The sequence below is a fragment of the Egretta garzetta genome, unplaced genomic scaffold (genome assembly GCF_000687185.1).
Source record: "Egretta garzetta isolate BGI_Z169 unplaced genomic scaffold, ASM68718v1 scaffold427, whole genome shotgun sequence".
In the NCBI taxonomy this organism is placed as follows: domain Eukaryota; kingdom Metazoa; phylum Chordata; class Aves; order Pelecaniformes; family Ardeidae; genus Egretta; species Egretta garzetta.
The window spans coordinates 20,434-43,657 of NW_009260345.1; the positions used below are offsets into that span (position 1 = coordinate 20,434).

Here is a 23,224-nt window from a genome sequence, read left to right on the forward strand (position 1 = left end):
ATCCTGGAGAAAAAAACCAAACAGAAGCTTTGGTCTAGATAGCCTCCCTGTCCCACTCACATTTATAAACATGCAACTGCACTGAAATTTAAGCTTTTCCAAGGCAGACCTCATCATAGGGATCAAAGAAACTGCATATTATCAAGTAAACTTCTTAAATTCCCAGCAGTATTGCAAAGTATCCTCATTTACAGACGTGGAAATGATGGTCAACCTCTAGGGCAACAGACTTTTTCTGAAGGACGGGGTAAAAGTGGAATGACTCTAGATTTTACAAATCCATGTATTACAAAGCCAATCAAATACAGCAAAATAAGTATCTGGCCACTGCAGTGCTAAACCCAGCGCTCCCTGCAAGCACACATCCTCACCTACTTGGTTCTCAAAGTTCCTCAAACGTTTCTACTTGCTCACTCTGGAGACTGCAACTGGGAAATCCAAGAAAACCTGAGTTTATGGTAGACATTTCTGAAGAAAACTGATTACAAGTAGAGCATCAAAAATGCCAGCGATGAGAATCATCTCTCTATTGCAAGGGCCAAATGACTGCGTCGCTGTCTCTTGCCTGACAGCTACTTCATCTGTTCCCACTTGCCCTGGCCGTCAGCCATGTGCCTTGCGACCACTGTATCAAAGAACGAACTGGCTCCAAACCCCTGCAGGAATGTTTCATCTTGAGGAGTGAAATTAGGACGGTGACGTACTTACTATGCAGGACAAATAAGCAAAGTGTTACTGCCTCTAGTAGTGCTGGGGAAGGAAGGAAACGTATCCCTCTCCCACCAGCTCCAGCCCAAGCGTGGAAGTGGCTCCCGGTGCGGGTGCCGGCAGGTGGGGCAGGAGCTGTTTGCAGGCAGGCAGAGGCATGCGACAGTACGCACAGGAAGGGAAGAGTAAGGTTCCCTGACCAGGGTGTGCAGCGGCAGCTCAGATGAAGAGCAATAGGAACACACTGTAAGGTGGCAAGGACAATCTACAGTGAAATAACAAGAACCTTAAGCATGCATCATGTGGAAAGGGCTCAAGAATACAATTGTTTAATAAGAGCAATGATGTGAAAGGTGAAATTAAAGACAAATGAGGCAAAAGCAAGAAAGATGTACTATGGGGGAGCTGCCAAAACCAGGAACGATCACATTCCACCATGAGGGTTCATGCAGGGATTGACACACTCGCTCTCATCCTCTTCACGATGGCCAGTATCTGCTTTTGGTATTTCACATTTCCGCTTTAAATCAGTAAGCACACTGGATCCTGAACCTACCCTGGAGAGCTTCCTCAGGGCACGGAAGGGAGAGAATTAATCAAGGTATGTATTACAACACATTCAGCCGAAGACCATTTCGGAAGGTTTAAGTGTTTTGAAAAGGACTGGATTGGTTTGGGGTGGGAAAAGTGGGAGGTTGCGAGAGCTTCGTCTCCCAAAGTGATTTTGTTAGGGAGCTCCTATCTCAGGTCGCAAACGGACCAGCCCACACAATTATAGGTGAGATATACAATTACTATAAGCTCCCAGGTAGCGTCAATTTAAAAAAAATTACTTCTCAGGAATTTCACATTTTAGCTCTGACATAGTGACCGCCTGCAGAAACTGCCATCCAGAAGAGTCCAAGAAGGAAGTGCTGCTCTGACATGGAGGATCCGAAGTGACACAGGCTTCCCTCTCTCCAGCCTGCTACCTATAATGCCTTCATTCTGCCCTTTTATTCCACCCCCCCACCATAAACCAGCAGTCAAAAGACACCTTTGAAAAAGTCTTAAGTGACATGAGCACACGCAGGCTTTTCTAAACATCTCTTGCTTTGAGAGAGACACTGGAAATCTCTGATGGCTTACTCTTAGTCTTTTAAAATGTTGAAGGAGCATCTGCAATTGGATCCATCACTGAGGTGGCAAGCCCCATCAGATCTGTAACCAAACCAGCTGCTCAGAGGTACAGCTCTAGCACATTACAGCGAGCAACTGACCCTGACCCTCAGTTCGCTCTCATTAGTGATGAGCAAAGAGTTCCACAGTCAGGGTGAGGTTCTGCCTGCCTCCACTTGGCTGCAAGAGTAATAGCCAGACTGTGCAATATACTAATGACAGAGTACACGTTGGAGGGCATAACAGACAGACAGATGCTGTGCTGGAGACAGAGGCAGGGAGGTAAGGCTTCAGTGACCAGAAAAAGCTGATGAATAGCTTTACAATCAGGAATCGGAGATAACAGAAATAAGATAATTACTACAGAGCTGGTTGCAAGGACAGACTTTTTTCACCATCTTCCCTGAAGCACAAAGAGAGAGTAATTTGTTAAAGATAAGAGAAACAGTGAGAAATGTTTAGTATCAGCAAACAGTACAAAAAGCTTGGTGAGAAACAGAGGAGACAGTACAGCAGGGCTCTTGTAGTCACTACTGGGACGTTCTAGGAAAAACTCAAAGACGTGTCTGACAGTCGAATCAGTCGTACTTTCAGAAAGAGAAGGGGCCCAGCCTCCTACATTTATTCTTCAGAATTCCCAGACGGTAGTGAAGAATGTCAGGAGACATTACTGTCACAACTGGCTGTTACCACAAAGGGAAAAGTATGTACATCTTCCATTTTTATCAGGAGGTAGGAAGCATTTTGCAACTATCCAAGTTAGACCAGTTTACAAATGAGAAAGATTTATTTGATAGGTCAAGCGCTTTCAGTTGGTCACTCTGTTTTCTCAGATGCGTGGAATAGTTCAGACATCCCCTGCCAAGCTGTACCACTCTGTTTCTCCAGCTGCACAGTTAAAAGCATCAATTACTGCACTGTTTCCTCAACACAGCCGATTCTAACCCAGCATCTTCTCCAGTTGTCACTCTCCGCAACAGTCTGCAATAGCATTTCAAGGACAAGACTCCAGGAAGCAAGCAACCTGCAGCAAGCCAAGCGCCAGACCAAGCTGTGCCATGCCAAGTATTACCTGCTTTTACAGGACAGCTACAAGACACTTCTCAAAAGGAATCCATTTCCCTTAGCATCAGTCCCATAAGCGAGAGATACACATGCCAAAGTACTCTTACAGTCAGATGATGGTCAATTTGCAGCAAGCCAAAGCCTTGTAAGTAAATGATACTCTCATATATTCACTTCATTGTCAATTCTAAAAATGGAATGGCTGGTCTTTATGTTCCCTACCCCAAAGGAGGACAGGCCAGACTAAAGATGATTTTGAAGAGTAAGCTTTGTTAAGAATTTAACTTCATCCAAGAAAGGAGCCATGAATCTTGAGATTGCAGGTGCCTGTTAGCGCACATCTGCACATTAATATACCTAGCAAAACCATTTAAAGCTGCTCAATTTGAAAAATTTAATACCATTAGAACTTACATCCCCAGGAATCCAATGAAGTGGGCTAGAGGTATCATTGCAAAAGCGAACAGCCAGGAAAAAATGTCCTCTCCCTCTGACTCACTGCCTTCTCAGAGGATGGAGCATTGCAACTGTCTCTGCAGAAGGCCAGGCCTAGCTCCTGCACACAACTCTCCGGCCAGCTCAGCTGTGCTACGGCCAACTGCAGCGAGACGGACGCTACAGACGCGCAGTACTGTCATGCAGTGCAGCAACTGAAGGTCTCTTTACAGCACTTAAAGCTTTCTCCTATCCAGTCATTCCAGAGGGGGGGGAAACGAAATGTCAGACATTTAAGGGGTCCAGCCTGCAGAAGCAGCACAGGAGATGTTGCAGCACTCCCAGTAAAAAGCATCACATCGGCAGCCTCGGCTCAAGCGTATCATTACTTCAATCACATCAGAAGTTTGAGGCTCTCTTGTAAATCTGGCCTAACATAAGAACAAATCAAAGGATTTTGGAAAGGGCTGCACAGTAACTCATGAGGGCTGATAGGATGTCTGAAGATGTCTATTTACCCACCTTTGCTGCTATTTGTTGCACATTTAGTGTATCTCCAATTCACAGTAAAAACTGCTAAGCCTAGGCTCATTAGTAGGTAAGGATCTTTTGAGTTTGCCTGTCTCTAAGTATTTTTAAACCCCTCAACACAATCCTTAGCTATCTGTCTGCTGAAGAACATAACAAGTCAATATTAACTGCCTACAGGTGGCATCAATGCTCTGCACTGTAATCAGCACTAGTGCTGAGAACATGCAAACACGCATCCGACTCGCGCAGTAAGCAAACTGCTGGAGGGAGTCAGCGTATTCCCCCCATCAGTTACAGTAGCATCCAACAAAGGAATAATTTGGAAAAGAAATCTTCCTTGCTGTTCCACTAGGAAGACTGCCACCCCTCCACATCTCATGTCAGCTAACATATGCCGAAGCATAATTACTAAGGCAGGCCCAAAGAAAATGCCCATGCACCCACAACTTGCTAACTCTCCCCGGTTTCTGTCATTTTGCTAAGCTGTCCTGAAAAACTTTCCACCAAAAGCTTAGAGAAGATGAGTGTTTGTTCTTTTGAGTTTAACAACAAAGAACACCTAACACGAGAACCCAAACTTCTAAAGGTGCGCTAAGAGCAGCTCAGCTGAGCCATGGGATGGGAGGGAATACAAGGTGGCATATGAGAATGGGCTGCATGAAACAGATCCAAGCAGCAGGAAAAAAAAAAAACCAAAACAAAAAGACAAAACAAAAAACAGACAAGGAAGGAGTAAAGGTGTTACACACAAAGAGCCAAGCAGGGCGTACTCAGAAATCGGGTCCTCCTGCCACCAGGCTTGAAGGTCACTCGCTCAGATGCACAGTTAAACTTCGCACAGCCTGTGAGAAAACAAAAACGGGAAGAACAGAGAAAGGAGAGGAGAAGAGACAGAACACCACTACAAGATGTTAGCAACTTGAGGTTGGAAGGGTGAAATGCATTAACATGACACACAAGAATAAGCCTCAAAGTGTGGACCAAAGAGTATGTAGACAATATACGGAGTGAAGAGACTCCCTCCAACACCTCCAGGCACCAGGCCAAGCTTGCAGTGTTACTCTCCAGCATGTAACCCCACAGCAAGGTTGCAATCTACAGGAAAGCCAAATCCTGGCAAAAATATCCAATTATAAAACGGTACTGCGCAACTCAAGTAGCTCCAAAATACTTGCAACAGTTCATTAAAAAAAAAAAAGTCTATAGAAAATTCTTTCAAAAAGCTCGTTTCCATTTTTTGTCTGTATTTCTCCAATTTCAGCAAAAACGTGCATTAGAATGAATGTATTTAATCAGTCTATGGCAAAGCTTTTCAAGAAGGTGTTCAAGGGGAAAAAAACCACTGGAACAGAGAAATAAAAGAATCAAACTATCAGCCCCTTAATGACTCGCAAGCAAAAAAGCCCTCGCTACCAAATAAGCCAGAGCTGTGTCTGAGAAGTTATCTGATAGTAGCTAACAACAAGCAACCCATAACTTGAGTAACTTGAGTAAATGAACAATTTATTATTCCTACCGTTCCATCCTCTTACACTAACTCTTCCTCCCAGGATAATTTTTTAACTCACAACTGCAGAACATGAGCCTTTTTTAACTTTTATTGTTAAAAGTTCCATTGACAGAAACAGCCAAAGCAGTTTGGAAGTCTAAAAGGACCCGGAGCCATCAGAAGTTTCCTACCATTTCAATTTTCTGTTAACACCAAAGCTGCTCTCCCCCTTCCTTAGTCTCATTTTACATTTCTGACCCCCCATTCTCCATCTGTCTCCTCGTCCTTTCAGCCAATACATTTCCCCTAGGTCAGCAGAACATTGCTTGCCACCACCATACTGCACTCTTCTGTATTCTCCTTGGTGCTTTCATTACAGCAGACAGGGACATGCGCTATATATTCATTACTTCAACAACCTCACGCTTCACCTATGTGAGAAGGTAGAAGTCTAGTTGCAAAACACAGCCTCATCAGCCTCCACGCATAGGTTGGAGACTACCAATCTACTTCATACAATGTATTACAAAAAATAATCCAAGTGTCATCAAGTTGATCGTTCATTCACCAGTAACAAAGGTGCAAGACTCAACACTAATTCTATTTAAAGTCTTACCTTGGCCTGGTGCCGAAAGGCTTGGTACCGAAAGGGCACCATCACTGGTAAAGGCAGAGTAGAGATTTTCACTAGAAGGTGAAGGTTTGAGGGGCTGTAACAAATGGTTCTGCCCAGCCTCTGGCACACTACCAGGAGGATGAAGAGTCTGTTGTGGGGGCAAGACTGATGGTGCGCTTTGAGTTGACAGATTGCCTAGAGGAAGAAGGAAGGCAAAAAGTCATTCAATGTTTCAGTTTCCCCACATCATTTTCGAAGCTTCTGTCCTTGTTCCCAAGGGACAGCAGAGGAAGGCTTGCCTGGAACATATACTAGGGAGTGAAGTCGCTACCAAGTAACCCACATGGATCAGTTGAGCTATTCTGCTAGTGATACAGAACAAAGAGTGCTGTGGTGGGGGACAGAAAAAAGAAAAAAAAAAAAATAATAATAAAAAAAGACAAAAGGGGTATCATCCTCCAGTCAAACATGACAAACGATGCAAGAGAGGGAGAAGCAGGGGGAGCAAACTACTCCAGTTTCTAAGAAAGCAGTAAGACTAGAAAAATTATTTACTTAAGTTTTAAGGCAACTCTGTGCTAGCTCAGTCACATGCTCACACATAGGTCCCCTATCATATAACAAAACAGAAGTGAGCAGCCAGGGTGACTGGATACAGAAATTGCAGCATGACGTGGAATTACCAAAGTGAATAGTCAGGAAGCAGTAACATACTTCTGCTCATAGTGCTGGCCCTCCAATCTTGTTTACTCAATGCTACAGGATTTGAGAGACATCTACAATTACCCAGCAAGCATCTGACATCCACGTCATTCAAACAGTAAACAAAACTATTTTTCTGAGTTCTGTTTATAATAAAAATAGTTTTAGTAAGAAAGGAAGCCTTGACAATTGAAACTCTCAATTTTTAAGTACAAAACAATTGCAACTCCATTAAAAAAAATCACTATAACATCCATCAGCTGTAACTAAGTTTCTGAAGTGTAAGGACACTAGTAATACCATGCTTCAGTGCTACTAAAGCAGACAAAAAAAAATAATAAAAATCTGTGAAGATGGCTGAAGAGACCACTCCCATTCTGCAAAATCAGTTTCAGGAGGCAACGAGAGCAGTTTATCTTTAAAAAAAAATTAAGAAAAAATAAAAATCAAAGTTTTCCCTCATGCTATAAACTAACACTTTCCTTCCTAGCCAGAGCCCTATGACTAGTCCCTAAAAAACAGACATCACAACTTTAAAACTGCTCTTAGAGAACACTGTAACAGTAGATTGCAAAAGTTACAAGCAAGGCTACCAAATAGCAAAAGCAATTTCAAAAATGACCTAGTAATCCAGGCAGTCTGTTTCGTCTACTCAAAAAATTGAAGAAAGTCTTACCTGATAGCTGAGGGCTCTTATTTCCCTGGGAGCTGCTACGACTGGACTTGCTGCTTTTCCCTTTAGTAGGTCGTCTCCTCCTTCCTGAAAGGGGTGCAGCTGGGGGAATAATTACTGCAGGTGGGGCTTTTCCCAATTTCATGTATAGTGACTCAATCTCCTGCTTCTGGCGACTCTGCAGCTCCTGGATCTCTTTAAGGTGCCTAACAAGTTACAAAGGAGTATGACTTACAAAAATGACATGCATACAATCCTTCCCCTCCAGTCAAGCTTGACCAGCTTCTTTGGTCAAACTCCCATCAACTTTCAAGAAAGGAGGAAATAAGTCTTTTCCACAAATAACTGCTGAACACACATGGCAGAACACTTGCCATTTTCCATTGTGCCCTAACGCTGGCTAGAATTCCAGCACAAAGTTCCCAAACTGTAATCGTAAAAGCAGGATAAATGGAAGTACAACAAACAAGAACATATGCCTACTGTAGAAGATCAAATAATTCAGCATTAAAACGCTACAGGAATAGCCAGATTACTCATCTTCTGAGACATACGGCCTTGGAGACTTCTACATTTGTATTTCATCAGGTTTTTTTTCAGAGCAGTTGCACACACAAGATTTAAAATTGCTAGCTGCCCTAAAAAATGTTCAGCTTTCAGCATAAATAAATTAGCAGGTCACACTGCTTGACTTTAGAATTTTTCTAAGCCAACAAGGATTCTTCAGGAAAAGGAGAACCGTTAGAAATGCCAGAAATGTATATTAGAAGTGCAGGTTGTGTGTCATTTCCATATGAGACACCACTATTCCCACTAACTACTGAACTTCAGTGATATGCAAAAGCATCTACGCATCTGCAGTCTTACCCACAGTGCAGCAATCAATCTACACATAAACACATACAACAGGGTTACAGCTCAGAAAATTAAGCACAGCAAACATGTATATATCTGTTTGTTATAATTATGTACTACTTTCCCACTAAAGAATCTTACTTCCCACATAAACACTGACAGTGGGCCCTGACATTTTGCAAAGGTTGAGTCTTCTAAAAAGTTTACTTTTGTTCTTTGTGAGAAGTAAAGTACAAATGAAATTCATATTAATCCTATTGCATTTCATACATGACCACACAAGGAAAAAAGCCTTACTTCTCCCGTAACCGACGGAGTTCCAACTTCAAGTCTTCATCTTCAATATCCGACTCATTGTCACTGCTCATGTAGGAAGAGTTGAAGGAGTTGCTAAGGCTCTGAACGGGGAGACTGATCTTCGACCCCAGGGGCTGAAGGGAGTCTGGACTCCCAGAGCCATCATCCAAATCCTTCGCCATCCCACTTAAGAAGGCGACCTCTGGTTCAGAGGACGGACCGTTCATGTGTGGGGACTGCCTTGACTCCAACTCTTTCTTCGGAGCTGCAGCTGAAGAAGCAACTTGTTCTAAGTCCACAGAGAGAGGAAGAGTCATTGGCTCTTTCTCTGCACAGCTCACCTCATCCTGAGTCTTTGACACCGAAAAGCGTCCCACTTGATCCGTTGTTGTTGTAACCTGAAAGCGTCCGACCTTAGTAGGCTGACCAACATCTACTGGTAATTGCAACACAGGAACTGTCTGAGGAATGCCATCTACCACATCCAAGGAAGAGTCAGCGACAGCCTCACTTTTCCTACTGCCAGCCTGCTTTACCAGTGTACTCTCTGGGCTACTGCCAGAAAGAGATGAAGAATCAGCAGAGGTGGTTTCAAATTGCACCGGCTTAGTTTCAGGTTTGTCACCCTCTTTTAGCACATCATCCACTGCCACGGATACCTAGAATAGAAATGCAATCATGCAGACTTTCTTAATACTTCCTTAAATTCTTCCTTTTATTTACCTTAACAGTAAGACGCACCAGAGAGGGGAAAACAACTTGTTTCCTTGGTATGCCACAAAGCAACCCACTGCTTCCCTCCAAGTAACACGCTGCCACAGAAAACAGTAATTCTAAGCAATCTGGAGGATTAACTCTAAGAAACGCAGCAGATTCAGAGGGGACTTCCTTCACAAACAGGGCATAATACAGTGAGCACTGTTAGCCAAGAAGCAGCTAACGTTAATGACCAAAGCCAATAGTTACACAGCTGAGGCCTGACATGATGCAGTGCCATTTTTGCAATTCTAGACCTGCATAATCTAGCACAATCTTTGCCCTGCATGAAAACAGCATCTGCACAAAGCACTGCATTCACAAGCTCATCATGGACGTTTTCTCCCAACAGAAAAGCACAGCATGAGGCACACTGAGCTGGCACTACACAGGAACTGCTCAGCCAAGATCCTGTACCAACAACCAAATCAGTTGAACATCTCCTACCTGAAACCGTCCCATCTTAAGAACCCCGGCTCCTGCTGTGGTAGCCATAGCACTGCTCTCTCCACCACCTGATGCTGAAGCTAAGGAAAAGGAGAACGGAATTAAGAAGAATATGAGCATCAGATTATTTGAACTCCAACCACTTCTTTTTATCTACTTCAAATTCAACTATCAGTTAACTCCTAACAGGCCTTTGGATTCATGGAACCTGATCTCTTTTTTTTCTTTTTTCTTCACCTTTACCAGACAGAATATCAAACTGCAATAATAGTGAAGTATTTTTCTATAAAGCTTCCCTGCACAGTATACGTGCCGAAAATGCACTTTTAGATAGCAGTAAAAAAAGCACACTGATTTCAAAAAGGGCTGTGAAATAGCCAAAGAATAAAAAACGGAACGGAAATTTATGTAAGAAAAAGCCTATCTTAAGTCAATACCCACACTGACTACCTACATTTCACAAACGCTGGGGACAATTTATTAATAGAAAAGTGGTAAGTTGAAGAAATGCTATAAACCCCATTTACTCAAAGCAGTCTATCAGCTTTCAGAGCTGGATTCTTAGGTGTCAGCTCCTAATTTTGTTGCTGTATGCACTGGTAGTATAAGGTTACAAAGCTGAGAAATAACATTCTATTTTTAAATCAGTTCTATTGGACAGCTTGCTGTGTTTATTAAGCAACTTCCCAGTTTGTTTATTTTTGCCTTCTAAACTTTAGCAGACAAAACCAACCCATTTTCTAGCAGACAAATGAGTTCTATGGTATAGTTGACTACCGACATACAAAAATGGGAATATTTTCTTTTCCTACTGGTTTTATTAGCTTTTGAAGGGTTGCTATTGCACTTCAGAGACACACGCAAGTTAAGTAATGTTTACCAGATAGGTCAGAAATAAACTTAGTACCACAGTAACACTTTGTTTTAAAAAAAGGAAGATTTTTAAAATTAAAACAATGAGAGGAATACTGACAGGAAAGTCTCAGACTATTCTGCAAGTTGTTGGGTTCCCCCCGCCAACAACTGAACTCATTTAGATTTGAAAGTCATTGATCATTCAGACCTCAACTGTTGATTATCCAGTCAACCTTTAGTTGTTCTAAAGCAGCCAGGGAGGAGTCTGGTTTTCCTACTACCTTTCTTAAATTTTTAGTAGCTTAACCTTCATTTCTCCATTTAAATAGAAAGGAAGCACTCTTAGATTAGGAAGAGGTATCCTATGTACAGAACACAGCACAATGACGCAAAATGAGAAGTCCTACTGTTGTTGCCAAGAATGTAACACAAAACAGAAAACAGTTCCTTCAAATCCTGAAGCTGTACCTTAGTAGCATACTAGGGATTCTCTGCAAGTTTTAATTTAGCATTTTGGACAGCTTTAAATCCTAAATGAGTTACTACAATATGCATATATCATTCCCCTCTCCTGGCCTACAGTGGAAAATTTCAGTCTAATTACTAAAAACTAATATGATCCTTAAGGAATTGCCAGTGTACGACTCACTAAAAAAGGCTGTTTCCTTCCAAAGTGCGAGTCTGTTAGATTATATCTTCATGCTGAGAAACGATCTAAAATAACCAAGGCTGTCTTACCATCCTTCAGAGACTGCGTAGCTGTGGACACCAGGCTGGTAACCGTTGCAGATGCTACTGAGGGCACAGACTACAAGTTCAAGGGGGAAAACAAAATAAAATGAAATTGAAAGAATCAGTTGTTTGATTGAATGCCAACAAATCCACCATATCGCATATCACAGAACCTTTTATTTCCACCAGGGTCAAAGTATGACCCATGACAAGACGAATGCAAGAGTTTAACCTCCACAGCAAGCAACATCAGCAAGAGATTTTTCATGCTTTACAACCCCAAGGCTGTAAGCAGAACATCCCCTTTTGCTTTGCAGAAGTAATGCATAAGTAGCCACTTGGAGATCGCAACATCAATTGTTACCTTCATTTTGTAGCAAAGTTTATTACTAGACTCTCTTAAAATTTCAGATCCACACTTTAAACATCCCTCCCAAGTTAAGACTGATATATCACATACTGCTTGTTTACTGCTCTTTCCCCTTATTCCACAGTCACTTCCCCTTCCAGTTTGTTGACATTGACGACGTTACCAGAAAAGCTAGATTAAGAACTAATACCAAAACCAGCCTCAGGAAATATGTAGTCCATTGCAACATAAAGATTTTTCCTATTTTGGTTGACTCAGTCCCACAAACTGGAAGATGACTCTTCAGTTTTATTTTTAAAAGTCTAAGGACTGGTGTAGTGATATTAAAGGCTGTGACCTAAAAGCATGACCTTGAGAAAACACTGAAGTTTTTCAAGGCTATTAACTGGCAACATTGCAAACGTACACAGGCAGGAGCAGATGTCACTGGCACAGTCTCTGGACTAAGGGTTCTTCTCAGCTTAGCATCCAGATCTTCCAGTGGCTGCTGGGACTGATGAGAAAGGGAAGAGTAAACAGCTGTCCCAGCTCAGGAGCAATACATCACATTTGAGAAACAACAGCCATATTTAACACTAAAATTTAAAGCAGTCTGTACAGCTTACATATTTCCATCATGTTCCCTTCCTACATGTTTACATTTAACATGTATAGCACAGTAAGACTGGAAGCAATTTAAGCAACATGTTTGGTAAAAAATAGAAAAGAACCGTTAACTGGAACTTCTGTTTTTCCTGAAGTTAGCACAAAGTTTGCATTCCCACTCTTAAGAACCAAAGACGCTACAAGCCCCTAAATTCTACATTTTCTGGTTGGAAGATAACAGAGATAATCTGTATTATGGATTATATAAAATCCTGAAGTAAGAAAGTCAATTAGAAAAAAAAAAAAAACACAGAAAAATTCAAAAAGATGCCCATAATTTCAAAAGCAAGCATGAATAAAGCAAGATTGAGGATAGCACAGGTTTTTAAAAAAAAAAAAACAAAACACCACACACAACAACAAAACAACAAACCACTTTTAAGTTCCCTCAAAGAATCTATCTGGATTGATTGACTTGAAGCTGATGCAGGGAGAGGGGCATAGTCTCTCTCAAGTAGGCTTGTTACTTAGATTTCAGCTGTTTGAGTCGGCATCCAAGATGATTTTCAAACTTGGCCAATTGGATTGGGGAGGGGAAGAGAAGAAGAAATACCTATCAGTATCTTAAAGATAAGAAAAGATCAGGTTACTCAAAATTAATTAAGGCCATATCCCCTAAGATACATATGAAAGAAGAATGTGTTGGCAGATGTCACTAAGCTGCAATTCTGACCCCATGGAGTAGAAATTTCCATCCAAACTTTATCATCATTAATCTTTCCAAATCTTCTATATTAAAAAGCTAGATCTGTTTTTAGAACTGAAGCTGAGGTCATAGCAACATGAAAACATTACCTTCCACTTTCAAGAAACAAAGTTAGACATACACAATAGCATAAAGATGCTTCCAACAGGTTACCAGGGTCACATTCTTCCTGAATTGTGGATTTCAAAACACAACCAAAAAAACTGAGAACAATAAACCCTGTATCAATTCCATCCAAATAAAAAAAAGAAAAAAAAGAGCACAAGAAGATGCAGACCTCTACGATGCCATTCAGAAATCCAAATGCTTAAGTAGACAAGTGAAGTAATTTAATTCAATAATAGTCTAAAATAAAGAGGACATTTCACCTGAAATACTGTGTAATTCTCATCACTTACACTCACAAGAAGATACTTGCTTCAAGTAAACAAAGCGTTGAGATATCAGAAAGATCAGGAAATAAAGATTCCTTATGGAACAAGGGTACCAAAAATGAAGCTTGAAAAATTAATCTAAATACACTTCAAAAAGCAATTAAGGACTAAAGAGAACAGGTATTTAAGACTAAGGAACAAACTGCCCAAAACTGGTCTTGAGATGACACGTACTTTGGCTGCAAATTAGGAGTCTGGTACTAAGAAAAGGAAAAAAAAAAGAAGTTCTGTAATGAGCTACTGACAGAAGCAGTAAAGGCAGCAAGCCTATCTACTTTAGGACAAGCCAGTAATTTTCCAGATGCAGCAAATGCTCTTAACAGTCAATTAGATTTGATCCAGTTGGTCTCCTCCAATTTCATCTCCTTCCTAGACAGGCTTTAGAGTTCAAACGAGAATTGAAATTAGGTAAGCTGTTTGCAAAGGACAAGCAGCAAGTGATCAACATTTGTGCCTTTTCCATACCACAAATCCTGCCAGAAATACCTATGACAAACAGGGAGAAGCCTTTTGCAGTGGTACAGTAGCTTGAGTCACAGAAGTGGCTACAAGTGCTTTGAGTTTGGGGGAAAAACATTACTAATATCCTCACTTCCAAGCAATGACAATAAAAAGGACTATGAACTTAGTGCAACTGATTTTAACCAGCTGCCTCCAGATCCATTTGCTACCCTTGCTCACAGTAAGAACGCAGATAAGAATTATCACCAAATTGTTGTTGTCTCCTCTTCAGCAAAACCATGCTTCAAAAAGAACTGGCTGAAAGGCGTAAACCAGGTTCTGTGTCCAGAAGCCAGGACAGGGGGGAAAGGAAAAAGTGTTGCTTGCAAACACTACCATCTTACAGTTCTACATAAGTCAATCAGCTTCTTGCTCAGTTTGGAGGCAGAAGAAACCCACATCCTGATTACTGACGGGGCAGGAATATGGCCCTCATTCGGCCTGCTAGAAAGAAGCTGCATAAAACCAAACACAGCAGCACTCCTTTCCATGACAGGTTTCAAGAGCAATACATTCACTTCCATACCTTTCTTACATAAAGAGCACAAATTTTTGCCTTTTCACACTAATATTTTCCAAGTAGTAGACTGATTCTCATTGCTTACACAAGATTTAAAAATGCCTTTTTTTAATTTTAATACTAAAATTTTAATTTTAAATTTTAATTTTAAAATTAAAAAGAAGAGACAACCAAGGAGGACTTCTGGACACAGAGGCCACCTGCGAGGACTCCTTAAGGGCACTGATTTGCATTTGCCCCATCAGATGAAGACCAAGAAGGTGGTAGAACAGGAACAGAAGGGCTGAGATGTCAACTTTCAGCACATTGTAACTTAGGCCCACTAGACTGTTCCCATTCTAACCTCCAGGACGTACTCTAAGCAAATTAAGAGAGATTCTTAAGAGATCACAAAATAATGACATTTACTGAGAGAACCAGAGAAACTGCTGAATAAAGACAGAGCTTCTGCATACAGAGCACTGGAGGAAAAAAGCTGGAAAACTGAAATAGGGACTGCTAACGTCATAACCAACATAAAATTACACGAAAGCAGTTAACATGCCCTGCTGCTCAACTCTACTCATGCCTTTAGAATCAGGTAATGCCACGGTTCTCACATTTGAAAGACAGAAATGGAAATACTATTATTCCAATGAGATCTTTGAAGTTTAGTACCCTAATACATGTAATTCAGTTTTTACAGTTTTAGCTGTAGAGTATAAGCCATGACAGCTCATTAACGAAAGCTGTTGCCTTAGCACGGTTTAAATTTGCAGTGTTCTAACACTATTCCTTTCTATGACAGTCAGCTTAAATTCTTTCAGACAGAAGTTTTCTCATCAAGCTATTTTAAATCTAAAAAAAAAAAAAAAAGAAACCACTTGTAAAGAACTAAAATAACCTTTAAAGTTTATTTGACTTTCCCTTCCACAGGTGAAACTTGAATTCAAGAGCTCCATTGCAAGAGATGAGAGAGATAACATTACTGGTGATATAGAGAGAATTTTGTCAACATTAGCTCAGTCTGCATTAAAATTCTCAGTGGACAAGAAAACAAAAAAGAAAGAAAATGGGCCATAATGCTAATAAGTATTGTACAATTTTTAACACTGTAGCTATTTTATTGGAATGACCTTAAAGTAACAGTTAAGACTAAAGCGAGTAATTCCTTTCTATAAAAGGACAGACTCCAATTCAGGTGTAGATTTTGGACATGTATTCTAAGACTGTTCACTGGGGACTTAAGCCACAGGTGGAACGCAAAATTTCTCTGAGCCTTAAGCAAGCAGAACTAGATACCAACTTGAATCGTATCTTCTTTGCAGGTTTGAATATAAAACTAGAATGATAATTCCATGCCAAATGTACTTTAACATAATTCTATAGAAAGCCATCTTTGTGTTTATTCACAAACTTCTTTCAAAAGGAGTACAACTCTCATGATCTCACAGGTTTTGTTCAGTTATTTTTTCAGCTTTTCTTTGCATATTGAAGTGTAGTGTTCCCATGCTACATCTGATTACACACCATTTAGAAGATCCATAAAACAGCCTTATCTTAATACAGTTATCTCAAATACGGGGTTGGGGTGCGTGTGTGTGCGTGTGTGTTTCTATTTTTTAAATGAAAGTGAAGACAGATTTAATCTTTGTGGTCCTGAGCTGAACACCTGTCCAATTTACAGACAAGATATCCAAGCTACCTATTGCATACAAGGACAGAATCTGAGCAAGGGAAGCCACTGTTACATTTCAACTCATATTTTGATCAGGAGCTTCAAAGACCTTTTGCAAATCTGAAAGCCTAGTGAAATCAGAGTGTAGTAATAACTGGGAAAAAAACCAAAACTCAACAAAACCCAGGAATTTGCAGAGCCAGGAATTTTGCATTTTCATTAATGTTTAATTGCACTATATACTGCTTCCTTAAAGAGCTATTATTGTGCTACTGTACCCTTTTCAAGAAGAAAACAGGTTTAAGTTTTATGCACACACTCACCTGTGTCACTTTAAAAAAAAAAACAAAAACAAAAACAAAAAAACCCACAAAAAAAACCCCAAACAACAGCAAACCTCTAAAGTTCAGGTTAACACACTAAAAAAACCCAAGCCTGATTAATTGTTCTTGTGCTTCAAACACTGGGTACAGCATCCCAAAGGGCAAGCTACCTATCCAGTGCTGAAGCGACTCTGGCCATTCCTACAGTCACACAAAAGGGGTTACTCAGTCAAAAGAAAAGAAAAACAAAGACATTAATAACATGCAATGGAGAGTTTAATCGAAACATGCTCTTTGAAAGGAAAAGCAGCAGATAGAGTCCGCCGAGTCGTGCAGCACCTGAGTTAGTGAAGGTCCTGGAAAAGGTGGCAGCGGCTCACTGGACGGAGTGCCAGCTGGAAGGTCAGAACCTACTGGTAGCACCTATGGATAATGAAGAGGAAACGCGAGTCCATCAGACACGGAACAACAGAAGGATCAGATACCAAGCTATAGTCAGTCATGTCATACAACAGAAGCCTCAACATTTATTTCCTGTAGAGAGGCCCTTCCTGGAGAGTTAGCATAGAGTCTTTAGGGATTTTTGCAACAGAGTTGGGGGAAGTCATTTGTTTGCTTTTTTTTCCACTTTTTAATCCAGATTATTTTTGAGTGGTCACAATTTCCATTTTAAACAAGCTGCTGTGTCCAGGAGCAAAGTATCTTGGGGATATTATTTTCATGTCTGCAAGAAATGCTACAGTAATTCTTCCAAAAAGCAATTAAGTTTCCAAGAAGCTTAATTTATAAAAGGGTGCAAAAATGCACTCAATCTCCTTTCAACAGATCTATGTTAACTGCCCATTAGCAAGAGCAAGTTACGAGCTTCTGGCAAATTGTTCCAAGCAACAGGACTTGAGAACAGGATCTGTCATGCCTGAGATGTCTCCACTTGTTGAGCAGCAGATTTATAGACCTCTCACACCAATCTCTTGATACATCACTTTTTTTGAACCCGAAGGGTGTTGATGACCCACAGAAGATGACTAGGCCATGCAACTGGGTAGGGGGAAGTCATCCAGGTTATGTGAAAGAGGTTAGAGAGACTGGAAAGGTTAGAAGGAGGCATCAAAGCCTTCCCGCCAGGTCAGATAGCACATTCCAGTTAGTTATTTCCATTGTTAGGGAAGTGGGAAGTTCTAGGAATTAAGTGATCCATTACACAATTTGCAATTCTTATTCTCAGCTGTAATCCTGAGGCTTGACCGTGACTTTGAAGTTTGAGAAATACATTATAGCCTTATGAGTTATAGCATTGGTCAGCTGGCTTCCCTTGTACAAGAGCGAGCACTTCTGGATATGTGTAATTGGCCCAAAGTCTACCCCGGTCCTCAACAAGGAGAACCAGTTCTAGCTTGCAGTCGTATTACCACAGCTTAACTAATGGATCAAGTTGCAGTAATAACTACTGCCCAGGGGAGATACACTCCATAATTATCTACCCTTCCAAAAATGTTTCGGCAGGAACTACACAAAGTTGCATTACCTCAGCTTTTTTGTGCACTAGGAACATACACATGGACATTACCCATTCTGAAGCATGTTGAATTGTTAAGCTGTGGTAATTTAATCATTCAGTTTATAAATAGGGGGCAAAACATATTTTAAATAAATTCATAAGACAAGTCAAAACACATTTAATTGTCTAGGTTAACACGCTGGCCATAAACAAAATAAAATACACACATGCACAGTTTAGTAAACCCCAGAAAACTAAAGCAATAAGCTCATTAAAGCTCAAAAACAACACAGGAAGTGAAACTAAAATTAAGCTTTGAAAAAACCCAACTAATTTATAAGCGAAAACTTCAGAGAGGAGGTAGCTTTCCCACAACTGACATCAAAAACCCCGAATATTTATCAGACTTAAACCCAAGCCTTTGTAATTACAGGTTTGCAGTTAGCAGCTTTCTAACTATTCCAACTGTTCCTGAACCAATACCAGGTTTTATTACTTTCTAATCTAATTCTCCACTTGATTTCTATATAAATGAATGCCTCTGTGTCTAGATTTCCTTCCCAACTTCCTTGGCACACGTTCCTGTTCCTCCACAGCAGAAATTTTCTACTTTGTTTGAACACAAGGAGTACAAGGGAAAGGTTACTAACAAATGGAGATGCTAGGAGCATTAGCTCAATTCAAATGGCCTGAAACTGGTTAATAGCAAGGCTGGCTAAAGACAACGAACACAAAGTGTTGGTGAGTGGAAAAAAAACCTTACAGAAACAAGAGAAGTGAGTATTAAGGGGTTTGGTTTGTTAAACACCTGAAAGTTTGTTCAACCTATTTCCATGAATCTTTGGAAAGGACTACCAATAGTTTAAAATATTGAAGTGCAGTCTCCCAATAGACGGAGCCATTTAAAAGAAAACAGGTGATCTAATTTCACATACTGATACATCTGGTTAGTGAGCAGGTAACAACATCCACAACATGTCTCCGGTTGTTACTACACATCATGACTATCTCTTTATGAAAGAGCACGATTCAGTGAAACAAAAAAGTATCCAGATATCTTTTAAACTTCTCAAAATTCTGCTTTCACAAATCTAACATTTGGAAAGAAAAGAGTATCCAGGCACCACATAAGCAGCAGAGGACTTCTAAAAAAAAAAAAAATCCAGTCGGGTTCACCCTTGCCATCAAGGAACAGGCTAATGATAAGAAGCAAAGTTAAGCTATCCTGACTACTTTGTGAAACATACAACCACCCCATCTCACATCTCATTCTAGTGATCATGTACAAGACAAAAAGCTATTTAAAGCAAGCCTTCTAAATTCTATTTGAAAAACCAACAAAAAATCCACAAAAACCCAAACCACAGTTGCTTCACTCTTTGTAGTTTAGGAGTAGGAAAAATTAACAGATACATTAGAGAGCTCTTTCAGAGGCACATACAGAATTGGACTTTTTCCCCAATATGGACGAAATAAAACGCCTCTTGGGACATGAAAACAACCAGAGCATAAAACTTTCAATATTATATTAAATGAAGACACCTCTGCCTGAATAAATATTTTGCTTTATAAAAGGTATTTTGCTCAAAAAGACTGTTTCCTACAATAGTTGAATATTCACACAACGTTGCATTTCTTACCGGTACCCTGCTAAGAGGGGGCTTTGAAGGAGAGGTCCCTGGTTTCACTACTGCGGTTGCAATGCTGCTTGATGCTGAAATATAGCTGACTGGGGTGATCACTTGCCCGGGAGTGGCAACTGGTGTCAGCACTGGCAAGCCAGTTGGTCCAAGAGGCAAACTGCTTGGAGGTATACAAGTGCTAATGGATGTCAGGGGTTTAGTTGGTGCAACAGCAGTGGTTGGTATCCCAGGAATAACTGTAGTTTCCATCACCAACGATGTCTCCAGAGATACCGATGGATGCACTGTTCCCACATTACCATGTTCACTGAAGAGAGACCGTAGCTTTTCTTCCAGGGTCTTTATATCATCAATACCAGGAGCTTTAGACTGAGCATCAGCATCAGCCTCCAGACAGTGAATATGAGGCTGATTGGGTAATGGAGCTGGTTGAGGCTGGCTGTGTATCAAAGTTTGCTGTACTGCAGGCAAGTTAGTAACTGGTTGTGGTAAGACACCAGGTAAGGGAACCTGGGGCAACATGGGTGTTGCACCTGGAATCTGGGGTAGGACAGGCGTGGATGTAATTCCTGATGGGACAAGTAAGGGATGTATCACAGGCTGAGTGACTGAACCACATATGCTTGTTGCTACTGAGGATGATAAAGGTGCAGAGATTGGAAGAGATAAGCCAGCTGCATTGCAGAGCTGTGATTTATCCATAGACTGCCCACTCTCAGGTAGTGACTGTGGAGCACTTACAACTGTTGTTTCTGCCAGATTGGAGACAGAACCACTGCTACTAAGCTGAGGAACCTGCAGAGCCACATTCTGAGCCAGAGACAGGGCAACAGATGTCTGTGGTGCTGCCATACTACTTACAATCTGAGGAGTAGACTGAGATGTCACAGCTGGTGCAACAACACCAAGACCGGTGACACCAGGAACCTGGGTAGACTGCAGTGTCAAAGATGATGGTGTGCTGATACTGGGGCCAATGTCTCCAGTTACTGGTTGAGCAGGCTGGGATGTGGTAGGTAAGGAGAAAGAAGCAGGGGCGCTCACACTGGAAGCGACACCAGTAGATTGCTGTCCAGACTGTGAGGCTGGAGGTGGAGACATAGAGCTTGGCACGCTTGCACTTGGTGCAACTCCAACAGCTGCACTTTCTGAAGGCAAAGTAACAGAACCTGGAAGAGAAACACCTGTGCTTGAGGGAACAGATATTGAAGAAGCAGCCACAGATGCAGGAGGTGCACCACTGCCCGCCATGGTAGAAAGTGCAGGTGGAAATGGTGGTACTGTTTGATTAAACACTGGAGGAGCTGTACTAGGTCCTTCTGTCATTTGAGCATGCCCCATCTCAGAGAAAGCTTGCTGCAAGCTCAGTGATGATGCCGAGTGGGAGAGATTCATTCCAGGACCATGCATTGGAGATGCAGCAACTGGAAGAACAGAAAAATGTCAGTCCACCTGGAAAAGTTCATCACAGTATTATTGTCTATTGCTAGACTAAGATCACATTTACCCCTCGGTATAATAAAAAAAAAAAATTACAAATCCAGACTTACATTAAAATACAGAATTAAGGTTTCAGAGTCTTGCAGACAGCCCATCAAAATCTTTTTTCCCTGAGAATCCTGCATAGTATCACCCAAATTATAATCACTTCTTACCAGCACAGACAGTTCCTTAATTCCCCAAGAATTAAGAACCTTTAAGAGGTGTTTAGGAACAGTTTAATTAACTAACTTCACAGTTTTAATGAACATGTCTTAGCCATCAGATTTTAAGAGTTTAGATAACTTACCTATATCCGGAGTTTCTTTTCCTCCAGGAATAGCAGACGTGAAAAAGCCCTGTTCTTTCAACCGACTCTCAGGGACAGGGCTGACAATAAACCGTCTTCCTGCAGAATGGACAACCTGGGTAAAGGAGCTAGGAGGAACCCCTAAACAGAAAGAAGTTACATATTTAGTGAAACACGGTTATAACTAAATACATAACCTGCAATACGGAATGTGCACTCCATCATACAAAATAAAAACTTGGCTGCACCCATCCGCTGAAATAGAAAAAGGTAACTGTTGAAAAAAATTACAAAAGACTTACCTATTCTTTGTGGCATGGAAGATGTAGGATCTGGCTGTTTGAACTCTAATTTCTGTAAAGTAAGATAAAATTTAAAGTTCTATTCTGAAAGAGAAACCCACAAGATAGTTCTTAAAATGCTAGCTTACTGAAATGTGGGCATTTAAGGTAAGCAGTACCTTGGACCCAAGCACCATTACCCAACTAGTGGAATTCTGCCCAGATAAGTGTCAGCTACAGGGCTTTTAGAACTTCTCAGCTTAGTGACCATCAATATAACAAATTGATCTGAACACTCTTTTGTTAACAGGCAGTCCAATTGATTTCCTTAAACATTCTACAGATAAATGGTTGTTTCAAACTAGTTCTGGGTGGAAATAAGGCAGATTCAGGCACATTCAGGAAATGTCACCCCTTCTTATTCCCAGCAACCACTTTCAAAACCTGTGTTTTCTAACAGAGCCATCCAATCTCTTAGTAGCTCACTGTGTAAAGGGCCTGAGTCCAGGCTCTCAGCATTTAGTGAGCAGCACAGGGCTGGGGGTTTTAGTGTCCTGCCTCATAATAACCTCAAATCCAAGAAGCCTCAGCATTTAAGTCTGTCTGTTCAGTGGACTGTTAGGAGATTCAGCAGCTTCGAAAGTGTTAGAACACATCAAAGAGCAGAGAGGTCTACGTTATTTAGCTTTCTAAATGAATTTCAGGCTCTCACCCTGATATGAAGCTTTCTCTGTGTGTCTTTTCATTTAACTACTACTAAGCTTCGACATTCTCATGAAGGAAAGTTTCAGTTTCTAGCTAGCTCTACTTATAAAACCATACCACCCAAAATGGAAAATACAAATAGCTAAGACAATCTGTCCTTTACATACCTGTGACCCTGGAAAGAAGCCATCATCTTTTGTCCGCATACTCTCCAAACCCTGATCACCTTCTGGCTCCACACTTACATCCTCACTTAGCATTTCATCTGCTTTCTCAATAATCTCTCGTACCTGGTCTACAAACGAGTCTCTCTCAGTTGCTAAAATAAACTCATTCTGCACCTGTAAAGAGAATAAAGCAACAATAATTTTCCACAAATTATTTCAAAACTGTATATTGAATAGCCATAATTTACTTTTGGTTTTACTGTTTGTCCTCCCTTCGCTGTTCTTAGCACAAGATAAAGATGCTGACAGCTTAGAGAAAAAAAATTGTTTCTAAAATTATCTCCAGCACGGAAGTATTTGCCCTGGCTTACTCTTTGCTGTGGAACAATGTTCAACCTCACTTCTTCAAACTGTCACCTCAATCTTTGCTTAGCACAGTGAAATTTAAAATTAGCAGCCTTATCTTACTGCAGTTCCTCGTATCCAATGTAATGTACATTAAAAGCCACATTTAAAAGAAACTATAATATTAAAAAATTTTGAAAATTCTGTATTGCAAGATGTGTTCTGTGCTTCTCTCTTTCCATGCCATATAGAACTTCGACTCTATGCAGGCTGCACATCACTAACCCCAAGTCTTGCTGTAGTACATAAATGCAAGTGTTT

At 40.8% G+C, this 23,224-nt stretch overlaps 1 protein-coding gene across 1 annotated transcript in view; it reads right to left on the bottom strand.

Annotated features, from left to right (window-relative positions):
- The window catches only part of WNK1 (WNK lysine deficient protein kinase 1), a gene marked incomplete at its 5' end in the record, with an annotated part of 108,396 nt that overhangs the window by 3,789 nt on the left and 81,383 nt on the right, over positions 1-23,224 (bottom strand). Inside the window, 11 exons of the mRNA XM_035898136.1 lie at positions 6,003-6,197; positions 7,381-7,583; positions 8,530-9,188; positions 9,733-9,812; positions 11,326-11,395; positions 12,096-12,182; positions 16,815-16,898; positions 19,614-21,040; positions 21,406-21,546; positions 21,708-21,759; positions 22,559-22,732. Coding sequence (XP_035754029.1) covers positions 6,003-6,197; positions 7,381-7,583; positions 8,530-9,188; positions 9,733-9,812; positions 11,326-11,395; positions 12,096-12,182; positions 16,815-16,898; positions 19,614-21,040; positions 21,406-21,546; positions 21,708-21,759; positions 22,559-22,732 — 3,172 coding nt within the window. The remainder of the gene's footprint in view (positions 1-6,002; positions 6,198-7,380; positions 7,584-8,529; positions 9,189-9,732; positions 9,813-11,325; positions 11,396-12,095; positions 12,183-16,814; positions 16,899-19,613; positions 21,041-21,405; positions 21,547-21,707; positions 21,760-22,558; positions 22,733-23,224) is intronic.